Source organism: Lepisma saccharinum, chromosome 28 (assembly GCF_977018435.1).
Source record: "Lepisma saccharinum chromosome 28, izLepSacc3.1, whole genome shotgun sequence".
Taxonomy (NCBI): Eukaryota; Metazoa; Arthropoda; class Insecta; order Zygentoma; family Lepismatidae; genus Lepisma; species Lepisma saccharinum.
The window spans coordinates 25556904-25569524 of record NC_139256.1 but is presented as its reverse complement, the minus strand read 5'-3'; the positions used below and the strand labels follow the sequence as shown (position 1 = coordinate 25569524).

Sequence of the window (12621 nt, the reverse complement as noted above, 5' to 3'; positions counted from 1 at the left end):
TATTATATAAACGTATATTTCTTAACATAATTTCGACAATCTGTTTACAAACTTTATTACTACATAATCACAAGTCTAATTTTTCCATACTTTTTCTGTAAATGAAGAAACAAGGAACAATGGACACGGAACATAAACACTTCCGGTTCACACAGCCACGCGCGTTCATTATATCCCCAGCGGTTAACAAAGGGAGCGGTGCTCTTTGTTAAAAGAAACACCCAAGCGGGCGGTTTTCTCTTGTAGAAACTGGAGTAGGAAAGCGATGTTGCCAAATTGAAGGAAAGGGTAAAGAAAAAGAAAGAGAAACAAACAAATTAAAGAAGATGTAAAGAGAAAAGAAATACAGATAAAGATTAAAAAGGACAATATTAATAAAGATAGGAAAGAGGCATATTATAAATCCTCATATTTACTACTCGAATAATATATTATTCAGAATATACATATATAGTTAACTTACCTTCACTCATCGTCATCGCTGTCTCCCACGTGAATCACGAATCTCTCCTGGTTACTATCCGTATCGTGGTTAATATATTTTCTCTCAATTTTGATAGTGTGTTGAATACAGGACAACCAAAGCTGGGCATCAATTGTCTCTGTTCCATCACGCAACAGCTGGCATACACTGGCACTTAGAGTAGGAGATACATAGTTTTTCCTCACATATGATTTTAACTTGGCCCACACCAGTTCTATGGGATTAAACATGCAATGGTAGGGAGGGAGTCTCAACACTTCATGTCCACGTGAGGCTGCAAGCTCATCCACTACGTACTTTTTAGTAATGTTTGCCGATTTAATTATTTCTAATAAAAGGGCTTTTATAGGAACAGGTTTCGGTACTGGAATGTCGTGCCTCTCCATGAAGGAAATAATATCCTGCAGTTTTGTGTTCATAGTTGGGATTTTCACTAGCAACCTCGAGTGATAACTTGCATTATCGCAAATTATGATACACTTCTTATCACTTGGCAAATTTGGCAGCAGATTATTGGTAAACCAATTTTCAAACACTCGTCCGGTCATTTCGTCGTGACTATCAGCTTTACAATCTCCAATGTTCTTAGCTGAAAGATACAAACAATTTGGGACCCACCCCTCATTGCTCCCAGCATGGAGCACCATGATGCGTTTTCCTCGTGCTGACGGCGACTTCAAAATACAGTTGCAAGTACCATCGTCCCACCCTTTTTTGACGAAGTCGTGAGTGTCGAACCAAGTTTCATCTAAATAAACAATCTGGCAGCCTTCTGATCTCAACTTGTTGAGTTTGTGAAGGTAACGATACCGCCAAGCAACAATTCTTGTCGACTCCATTATTGCATTTCTTTTCTTCAGCCGACGAAAAGAAAAACCAAGTTTCTTCAGAAGCTCTCGAAGCGTCGTTTGTTTGTAAGGGAAGTCTGATATTAGTTTCAGTTGCGTTAATAATTCACAGACACTTGGTGCTCGTCCTTTAGAAAAAAAATTGTAAATCTCTCTCCTAACAAAATCGCAAACAAACTCGTCCACTTTATGATTTTTTTTTCTTTTTATTACCAGGCTTCTTTGGTGTAACTGGGCCTCTTTCTGTGATCTTTCGCACTGTTTTCCTGTCTAATTTAAAAATATTTGCTGTCTCCGATATTGGCATGCTAATAACAAAACCAAACTCTAATATAAAAACTAAAAGCACAACACTATAACAAAGCAACAACGCAGCACCATAACACAACAAAGAAATAACACAACACAACACAACTAGTTAAGAAAATCAACCCCGCACGTGGTTATGGCGCCAAAATAACGAGAGGCTCACGCACCCGCCTGCTCCGCCTTGCAACTACAAGAAATGTAAAGAAAATGTGGCAACAACGTCTGAGTGCACGCGCTTATCGGGAGCGGTCTGGCTATTGTTGGCTATTGTTTCCAGTGTTAAGTTTTATCAAAGGGTTGCCGATGGGGATATAATGAACGCGCGGACCCTCTGGTTCTGCAGCACTATAGGGTTTGTAAATACGCTTCCGGTGGAGGCACATTGTAGTTCGGGACCCACTACCATAGGTCCAGTTTCGATTAGCCTTAAAGTGGACTTAAAACACCAAATCAATCAAAATCAAAGGACTAAAAAAATAAACTATAAAGTAATTTACTTTCGTTACTGGTTAAACGAAAAAATAATGAGTTACTGCTACTCATTTCAAAAAGTAATTAGTTATAGTTACTCGAAAGAGACTAATGTTTTCTCGGCCTACAATCGTGGCAGACTGGTTATCACAGCGCGCTGTGACCCCAGGGATCCGGTTCGAATCCCCGCCTGTTCATGGTTATTTTATGTGCGTGTCCCTTCAGCAATTTCATAATGTAACCACTCCTCGTCATCGTTAGCCAAAATTGGAAAAAGCAACGTTAATAAGAAAATGAAATCAAAGTAACCGATTTGGATTTCGTGACGATAAAAAAAATCTACTACATGCAGGCATGAAAATAAAGCTAAAATCAGAATCAGAATTGTAAGTTCAGGGTTACGATAAAAATAGTTCCTCCACAACTGTTTCCTGTGTTAGTAGATATTGCAACTAATTATGCCCTGATTTCTGCCCTCCATATTTAATTGCAATTACGTTCACTTGCAGTTTGTTTCAATTTCTTCTCTCGCTTCAGTACGTACACGTTCACACAATTAGCAACAAGCAGATATACACTTGTCTGAACAATGATGTGTGGAGAATTCTTATGGATTGCTGCACTTCTATTAGTCAACGAAGCTATTGCGTTTAGCTTCCACCAGATGGCTTCCAATAGCAAGTTCTTTGAGTTTTCAAAACGTGGAGCTATGCCCAGGTCATCTCTTGAAGAAGAATCAGCTTTTCGACGCTCTATCGAGAAGAGGAAACTGGAGAAGATTTATAAGAGGGACAAGGAGCTTGAAGACTCTACTTGTTCGCTTTTGACACAATATGCGCAAGAATTTGACATAGATCAGGTTTGTTGTAGGGTTTCATATTTATAGGCTTATTCATTGATTTGTTAATTATACATTTTTGGATACAGATTTTAACGATGACAACATTTTTTGAAATGTAAAATGCTTTTATCTCAAAAGTAACATTTAGCAAATTCGTTGTTTTGGCATTGGCTCGACAACATCAGGGGGAAGCTGATGGGAATACAGCCCCCAAAAATTTTGAGAAATTAAACTTTTTAAATAAATTCAGTAAAGGACTCTGGAAAAATCGAAGCGGTAATTGCACCCCACTCCCATTAAAATGAGCCCGATATTACCGTTTATGCTCTTGAACAACTCTTAAAATGTATGTTATAAATTAAGGGCTTCGGTGTAAAACATGGTAAGTGACATTTCGAGTGAAATTGCCATGTCATACAATTTGCATTGGTCTCAGTGAAGCCTTCTGAAATTGGTAAACACAACACGAAAACAATTTATCTACAGTATAGCTTCTAATATCCTTTTTCTTAATGAACTCAGGAATGATCCAAATGTCACTTACCATGTTTTACATCCGTGCCCTTCAAATATTAATTACAAAATACATATTTTATTGTATTTTCCTCTCCCTAGAACGCAGCTATGTAATGCCCACCTTTACAATTCCTGGCCCAGAAAGAAATTCCTGCGTACGCTGGTGGGCCTGTGAGTTCCATTTATGTTGAACATGTATGTAATATTTCATCTGCACAAGAATGTATAAAGATTTGTATTAGAGTTACAACATATTATAAACACAGCTCACACACAGTATGCAGTCTGATTCAATAAGACGGCAAATTTTGCAAAATGTTGCACCCAAGATGCATGTATCAATAATATATCGAAATCATATAATAATGATAGCCCATTAAAATATTCTTGCATTTTTACAATCGGAGAGTTTCGTCAACCAGGAGAATTGTGTGTATATCGGTGTTCTATTTTTTGATTAGGAACATAGCATTGTCTTCATTTAAGCTGCAACAAATTAATACAACCGAAATATAGAAATTTTGTTTTCGTGATATCTACCAGGTAAGTTGCCACAGAACTGTGAGAAAGGTGCGTTCTGCCCCATCGTGAACTCAAATAACTTTATACTATTTGTAAGTGTTCGCAATCAATCCAATAAGCTTGCATATTCTTTCTCGAGCTTAGGATCCAATTAACTTTGTACTCGGGGTTTTAATTAGTCTTTTGTTTTGTCAGATCACTGGTGACTGGTACCCCCTGATGGCCACAGAATGTTCGGAATGCTTCACGTTCAGCGTTAATAAAACAAATTCCAGTTCCATCAACATACACTTTGGTGCTGATGGTCACAATTTTGTTATACCTTGTAACCTGCTGACCAATGGTGAACTGAGATGCGTTGGATATCGAGGCAGTAAGTTATTCATCTTTGGAATATTTAAAAGGCGTATGGAAAAAACGCTTTTCTTAAGTATATCTTTTGGGTATTAAACAAAAATTAGCGTGTTTGTGTCATTATACAGGGTGTCATTTTAATGGCGCCCACGGACCACAGAAACGTATAGAGGACATCAAAACAAACAACTTTTTTCAGTAACATTTTTCTCGTTGGAGCGTCGTTTCGGCGCTACAGTCGTTCAAAAAAGCCCGGTTTGCCGCCTGAATGCTGGCAACCACACACAACATTTGATTGCATTTGTGACGTCATATCCCGTTGTGAAGCGATGCGTTACAGGGTTGCCAGGAACACACACATTCTGTGAAAAATGACATAGCTACAATCAGCCACATTATGTACCGTAAAACAAAACGAGAAAACACGTTCTGTAACCTAACAGGAAGTAAGCAAACGATACGAGAAATGCTAGAAAGAAAATTGAATTCAAGTGGAAGTGGTCATATCGAATTTTGTATCAGCTTGCATGTCAAGTATTTGCAAATCTAGTTACCAAGTTGGCATCTACAATTTAGTCTATCCACTTCGTCCTTCTGATACTAGTTGTCTGTGACACACTGAACAGATGACAAAATAGAAATGAGAGAACTCAAAATTCCAAAGGTAAGCAACACATAATATAATGTATATTCAGAGCATTATGAGGCAAGTGACAAAAATGGTTGAAAATAAAGGGATATAAATAGTAGTAAAACAAACTCTCCGACGACTGTGTCTACGCACCGGATACACATGTAATAGTTTGCAACTGTGAACAGGGCAGTATATTCGCTACTGATTCATCATTAGATTGTTACTGTGGTTGTACGTGTTTTAGCCGTAATGTAACAACGTGGACCTCGGATACTTCCGTTATCAGCACAAAGTACCACAAGGCATCTGGACACAAACCTGTAGATATCAACCTTGCAACGAGATTTGCAAATATAATTGACATGTAGTTGGGCGTAAACAGCCATATGTAAGCTGTAAGTCCAATAAAAGTTATTGTTGTTGATATTTGACATGTAGGCTGAGACAAAATCCGATATTGACACTTCATTTTAAATTGTTTTTTACCATTTCTCGTAACGTTGGTTCACTTCCCCCTTCCCCTGAGATGACTGCTGATCTTCTGGCTGGTAGGCTATGATGTTCGGTCTACTGGACGCGTTTCTCGCTTCGTTTTACAGCTAATAATGTGGTTGGTAGTTTGTCATTTTTCACAAAATTTGTGTGTTCCTTGCAACCCTACCGTGCGCTGTTTCGCCGCAGGAAAAGACGTCACAGATACGATCAAATGTTGTGTTGGGTTGCCAGCATCCAGGCGGCAAAACGGTCTTTTTTGAACGGCTGTAGCGTCGAATTGACGCACCAACGTGAAGAATGTTACTGAGAAAAGTTGTTTGTTTTGATGTCCTCTAGACGAATCTGTGGTCCGTGGGCGCTATTTCATCTCTCTTTTCTCTATCTCCCATAAAACACATCTTTCTTATGATATGTAAACATGATGTCAACATATCCAACTTAAGGACGGAAACTAAAAAAAAACTTTTTCGCGGACGCTCATGTAAGGAATACTCAAAATATTGTAATATGTTCATAAATGAATGTGCATTCATGTAGTTACACACATTTATCTTGTTAAGGTAAGAGCACAGGTAACGGTTGGAAGAAGTCTGGTGACGTCAGTTATTGACCTCGACAGAATTGAGATACAGCAGCGCCACCTCTTATTCTATCTGGCAGAATAAGTGCAAGCAAGATTGCGAGTGGTGCCTCTCAGCGCCTCTAAGCGGATTATTACGAAACTTCTTGCGAATGGGGATACTCAGCAGGAGGTCAGTGCACCGGTTTCCTGCCTTCGTTCCATATCTGCTTATATGCCCTTATCTGTGGTAATAGTAATAGGTATTAAAGCAATACAGACAGTGGAGATCCACACAACATTTTCGTCAACATTTAACATCAGTGGAGGTAAAATAATACGGATAAAGGGTTGTAATCAAAACAATTTTAACATCACCCAGGTTAAACTTCGACTGAAATCTGGTGTGTACCTTCTGCTACCACTGTCTGTGTTTTTCAACACTAGTGTTTTTTATTGGGATTCACAGATTATTTTGTAGAGATCAATGAATACTAACACGAATTCTATATTTGTACATTGAAGAATAATTTCCTTCACAATTCTTTGCAGTTCCTTTCAACATAGCAGTTCCGCGTATAGTACCAGAGGGCTACATGCTCATGATGATTTGTAGGACAGGAGCTTCAGTCCCTGTGTTGACAATTGCTTTCAGTCAACAAACTTCACTTGACGAAGACAACGAAAACTCAATTCTCAATTTTTTCGATGAAGTAGGAGTCAAGAAAATCTTGACATTTGTTAATGGTTGCCAGTGAAATACAAGAAATAATACAATAGCATTATAAAATGCACGAAGAATGTACATTTAATTCCAGTCAATTACTTCATGAACATGTAACAAATTTTTTGTGAACTGAATAATAAAGAATTAAAAACTGAATGAGAATTCTTTATTTGTTATTTGGATGTATCATTTATTACAGCTACACATACACGTATATATATATATGGTGGCTCAGTCGGTAACGCGTCTGACTACCATGCTCAAGGTCCCGGGTTCGATCCCCGGCCGGTTCAAATCCGGGAACTTTTCTAACGGTGGAAGCGGCCCCGGCGCCCACCCAGCGTCGAATAACATGGGTACCTGGGGGAAACCCTGGGGGGTAAAGGCGGTCAGGGGCGTGATGCTGATCACATCACCCCCACTCACGACCGGATCAAGAAAGTGTGGGGCGTTACCCCCACACCCCCTATACGCCTTCATGGCGTTGTGCTATGCACAGGGGAACACTTTTTTTTTTTTTATATATATATTGATCAGATTTGTGTTTTTATTTGATTTACTTATTTGATATTTGTTATTTAACGTTGATTTTCTGTCTCTTTTGGCTAATCGCTATGATGAGGATGAGTGATGATATGATGAAAGTGATGAAGGGAAATTCAGAAAGAACACCCATCACCCATGCCCAGGCCGGGATTCCTCATCTATTTTACCGCCGCCTCTTGAAATTCCGCATTTGTTGCCAGACAATTTAGAAAGGAGACTTACCCTTCGCGGTGGTGTTGACACGGACATCCTTTTGCTAGTTAGTGAGGATCCCTCGCTTTATGTATCTATTTGATTGTCCTCCAGAACCAGAAGATGCCCACGGCATATGTTGTGCTGTCCTGTGCTGCGTGTGGGTGTCGCAAAGTAAGAACAAATTGAAAAAACCCACGAACTCGTGGAAAATGCACCATTCTCTCGCCTTCTATATGAGGATAGACTTGAAATAAATTTTGCTGTAGTAATAGGTGTGTAAAAATACTCATCTGAAGAAACATTTTTTCAAAAAAGTAACTCAGAAATTCATACACAAGGAGAGAAGAATGGAGTTTACGTTCAAGTAATTGATTTAAGGTAAGAAGTTATTTGAAGTGCTCGGGTGCAAAACATAGTAAACACAACACGAATTCAATTTATCTACAGTATAGCTCTAACTAACTAACTAACTAACTCCCTAGCCTTCTTAAACCCGAAGGTTCATGGCTGCAGCAACACAGGCCTTCCATCTGTCCCTATCTTGATCAAGTTCTATATACTCTATTCCATCCCTACCGATTTCCTTTAGGTCCATCTCAACGTTGTCCCTCCATCTTCGTCTTGGTCTTCCTACAGGTCTCTTACCATCAGGTTTCCCAACAAGAATCCTGTAAACTCCTCTATCCTCTCCCATTCGTGCCACATGGCCTGCCCACCTAAGTCTTCTTGATTTATTCATTCTAATAATATCTGGACATGAATACAAATTATGTAGTTCTAAATTATGTAACCTTCTCCACTTACCTGTCTCCTCATCTCTTTTAGGTCCAAAGATTTTCCTATGGATCTTATTTTCAAATACTCTCAATTTATGTTTCTCTTTCAATGTAAGGGACCAAGTTTCACATCCATATAATACTACAGGCAAAATTCCTGTTTTGTATATTTTAACTTTTAGTTTCTTAGATATTAAACGAGAAGACAAAAGTTTATTAAGAGAGAAGTAACATGCATTTCCTGAATTAAGCCTACTTTTTATTTATTTATATTGGAAACAATAGGCCTTTATACAGGGTGGCTCAATAAGTCATTTAACACCCCCAGTACAAGGCCACTGCGGCATGGAACGTGAAAATGGCGATGACCAATCGTTGCCTGGCCAGGAGGGAACCACATTGACGTCACCCGCATGGTCGGCAGCCATCTTGATGTCCGCCATCTTGAATTCAACTTCAGAAATTTAAATGGGAAGGGGGTCGTGCGACATATCAAAATGGGCTAGAATTTCACCAGGAAAACATCTGTGACATTTGTTTTTACCTAACTTTAAATTTCCGCATGGGAGAGTGACATGTCATTTCCTTTTTGCTTAAATGTTTATTGTTCAAATAATCGTTAATATGTGATAATGTGGTAGTTATTGTTAGACCAATCACTGAAAATGTCCGGATATTGACTTACCGGTATGTACATATCTTGTAGTATTGGTTGGCATGGGAATTACGATTGTGTTTTGTCTTTACGTAAAAGTTTAAAAGAGTGATGATGTGAATTGATCGTGTCAAGAGTAGCATATTTCCTTTTTCACTGATCTGAACGAAAATGCCACTAACACGTGAGGAACGGATTGCCATCATATTGATGTCAGGGGAGGGAAGTACGCGTGACATTGCCGCAGACTTCAATAACCGCAATCCTGCAAGACAACCGGTGTCACATGTGGCCGTCAGCCAGTTGCTGGCTAAGTTTCAAGATACTGGATCTGTGGACGACAAGCCGCGACATGGACGTCCGAAAACAGCCACGGATGAGGGTACTGCTGTAGCGGTGTTGGCATCATTTGCAAAGTCCCCAACCCGTTTCACACGGAGACTGGCGCTGGAAAGCGGTGTCAGCAGGGGTTCAATTCAAAGGATTGTACGTGACCACCACTGGCATCCGTATAAGATACAGCTGCAGCAGCACCTTAGTGAGGACGATCCAGACAGGCGTTTGCAGTTTTGTGAGTGGGCTATAGCACAACTGCAACGTGACCCTGCCGTCGGTAGCAAGATTCTGTTCAGTGATGAGGCTAATTTTTACGTGTCGGGAGAGGTGAATAAGCAAAATCTGCGGTACTGGTTACCCGAAAATCCACATTGGACAGATCCCAGCAAGGTGACGGGAGGCGGGAAGCTAATGGTGTGGTGTGGTACTTGGGGTTCCCGACTTGTTGGTCCATTTTTCGTTAAGGGCAACTTAAATGCAGAGGGCTACTTGCTTCTGCTACGGGAGCAGATCTTACCATCCTTACTGTCCGAGGATGGGAGCTATCCTGAATGGTTCCAGCAAGATGGTGCTCCACCGCACTATGGGATGATAGTCCGTCAGTAGCTGGATCAACAATTCCCTCACTACTGGATTGATCGCCGAGGGACTGTGGAATGGCCTGCACGCTCACCTGACCTGACACCATTGGACTTTTACCTCTGGGGACACCTGAAAGCCATGGTGTATGCTACGAAAATCAGGGATCTGGCCCACTTGCGCACTGTCATTGTGGATGCCTGTACTGCAATAACTCCTGAGGTTCTTCAGAATGTGGTAAGGTCATGGGAGAGACGATTACACGTGTGTGTTGCGCAAGAGGGACGTCATATTGAACATGTGTTATAACTTTGTGGTATTGTTAACTCAGCAACAATTAAAGTTAGGTGAAAACAAATGTCACAGTTGTTTTCCTGGTGAAATTCTAGCCCATTTTGATATGTCGCACGACCCCCTTCCCATTTAAATTTCTGAAGTTGAATTCAAGATGGCGGACATCAAGATGGCTGCCGACCATGCGGGTGACGTCAATATGGTTCCCTCTTAGCCAGGCAACGGTTGGTCATCGCCATTTTCACGTTCCATGCCGCAGTGGCTTTGTACTGGGGGTGTTAAGTGACTTATTGAGCCACCCTGTACATATAAGACTTTTTATAAGTAAACCTGAAATAGTTTATGTCCATTGCTTGCTATTGTTGTTTTAATGATGAGAGACCCCGTTGGACAACTTCCTTTTTTAAATTCAGACATTACTATATGGGAAGATGGTCTTAGACTCAGCATACGCCACTGAGATCTACATAATTAGGCCTAAAATTACACTAAATGTACTCAAAGTTATTAATGAGGTCCGGAACACACCCAAGACACGCCCCTGTTTAGTACTCATTATCGAAAAGTTCCTGATTCTAAGAAATTGGAATCAGGAACACTAAAATCAGGGAACGGCTACAAGTAGAATAAATTGAAGAGACAATAGAGAGAAGAACACTGTGCTGGTCTGGCCATGTCATGAGAATGGGAGAAGAAAGGAAACGAAAACAAGTAATGGAAGCGTGACCAGAAGGAAGGAGAGGAAGAGGAAGACCTCGGATAGAATGGGAAGTAATGGAAGCAAGACCAGAAGGAAAGAGAGGAAGAGGAAGACATCGGATAGAATGGGAAGTAATGGAAGCAAGACCCGAAGGAAGGAGAGGAAGAGGAAGACCTCGGATAGAATGGGAAGTAATGGAAGCGAAACCAGAAGAAAGGAGAGGAAGAAGAATACCTCGGATAGAATGGGAAATAATGGAAGCGAGACTAGAAGGAAGGAGAGGAAGGAAGACCTCGGATAGAATGGGAAGTAATGGAAGCGAGACCAGAAGGAAGGAGAGGAAAGAAGACCTCGGATAGAATGGGAAGTAATGGAAGCAAGACCAGAAGAAAAGAGAGGAAGAGGAAGACCTCGGATAGAATGGGAAATAATGGAAGCGAGACCAGAAGCAAGGAGAGGAAGACCTCGGATAGAATGGGAAGTAATGGAAGCGAGACCAGAAGGAAGGAGAGGAAGGAAGACCTCGGATAGAATGGGAAGTAATGGAAACAAGACCAGAAGGAAAGAGAGGAAGAGGAAGACCTCGGATAGAATGGGAAGTAATGGAAGCGAGGCCAGAAGGAAGGAGAGGAAGAGGAAGACCTCGGATAGAATGGGAATTAATAGAAGCTAAACCAGAAGGAAGGAGAGGAAGAGGAAGACCTCGGATAGAATGGGAAGTAATGGAAGCTAAACCAGAAGGAAGAAGAGGAAGAGGATGACCTCGGATAGAATGGAAAGTAATGGAAGCGAAACCAGAAGGAAGGAGAGGAAAATGAAGAACTCGGATAGAATGGGAAATAATGGAAGCGAAACCAGAAGGAAGAAGAGGAAAAGGAAGACCTCGGATAAAATAGGAAGTAATGGAAGCGAGACCCGAAGGAAGGAGAGGAAGAAGAAAACCTCGGATAGAATGGGAACAATACCTGTCAGAGATGGTTACTAAAAGAGGGAAGACACTAATGGAAATTAAGATAATGGCACAAGATAGGAAGAGTTTAGCAGATGGCTGAAGTACCACGACGCCTAACAGCACGAAGGGGAAGAAGAAGTAAGTAAGTAAGTATCAAAAAGTTTTCAAGACAGTAAGATGGACTGTAGTTTTTGTTTCCCCAACTGAACTTTCATCAAGGCCATCAAATCAGTTGGTGTTTTTACACTATAGGCTATATCAATGTACCAATATTTTGAATCACATAGAATTATCACATCAAATGCGAAAAAATGATCAAAATGAACTACATTCCTTTGATAATACATATTACTATGGAAGTACACTACACTCATCGAATCCATTAAAAGTTCTCTCTGAAAAACCAGCGTGGGAAAATATGGAATACAAATACAGTAAAACCTCGTTAATCCGGACTCATGGGGGATAAATTGACCGATTTAACGAAAGTCAGATTAACTGAAATAACCTAAAAGAACAGTAGAAAGTACATTAAATCTCCGTTTATATCAACAAAACACGTTTATTATGGTGTATTTAAAGGGCATATGCCTAAATACACTATACAGTACAGTACAAAGTCTGCGGGAAACAGAATTTAATCAGTGGTTGACTGCCTTTTCTTTGGGAAGTTCTCTTGACTTCCAGCCACATTCAAAACCTTGCATTCTGCTTTTTTTGTCCTTCCTGTCCGGATTAAGCCAAGTCTGGCTTATCGGGGTCCGGATTAACGAGATTTTACTGTAGTAAGAAATTTTTAAGGTCATTTTTTTCATTACTGATTTCAAT

The 12621-nt window shown here is 40.2% G+C and overlaps 2 protein-coding genes across 2 annotated transcripts; one reads left to right on the top strand and one right to left on the bottom strand.

Annotated features, from left to right (window-relative positions):
- Positions 1 to 465: 465 nt before the first annotated feature.
- Positions 466 to 1323, bottom strand: LOC145980865 (uncharacterized protein C21orf140 homolog). The gene has a single exon (XM_083113948.1). It carries the CDS (start codon positions 1321 to 1323, stop codon positions 466 to 468), a length of 858 nt encoding a protein of 285 aa, XP_082970074.1.
- A 1306-nt stretch (positions 1324 to 2629) lies between these two features.
- LOC145980722 (uncharacterized) lies at positions 2630 to 6916 on the top strand. The gene is made up of 3 exons (XM_083113785.1): positions 2630 to 2971; positions 4187 to 4364; positions 6586 to 6916. Exons 1-3 carry the CDS (start codon positions 2702 to 2704, stop codon positions 6789 to 6791), a joined length of 654 nt encoding a protein of 217 aa, XP_082969911.1. The 5' UTR covers positions 2630 to 2701; the 3' UTR covers positions 6792 to 6916.
- The last annotated feature ends 5705 nt before the right edge of the window (positions 6917 to 12621 follow it).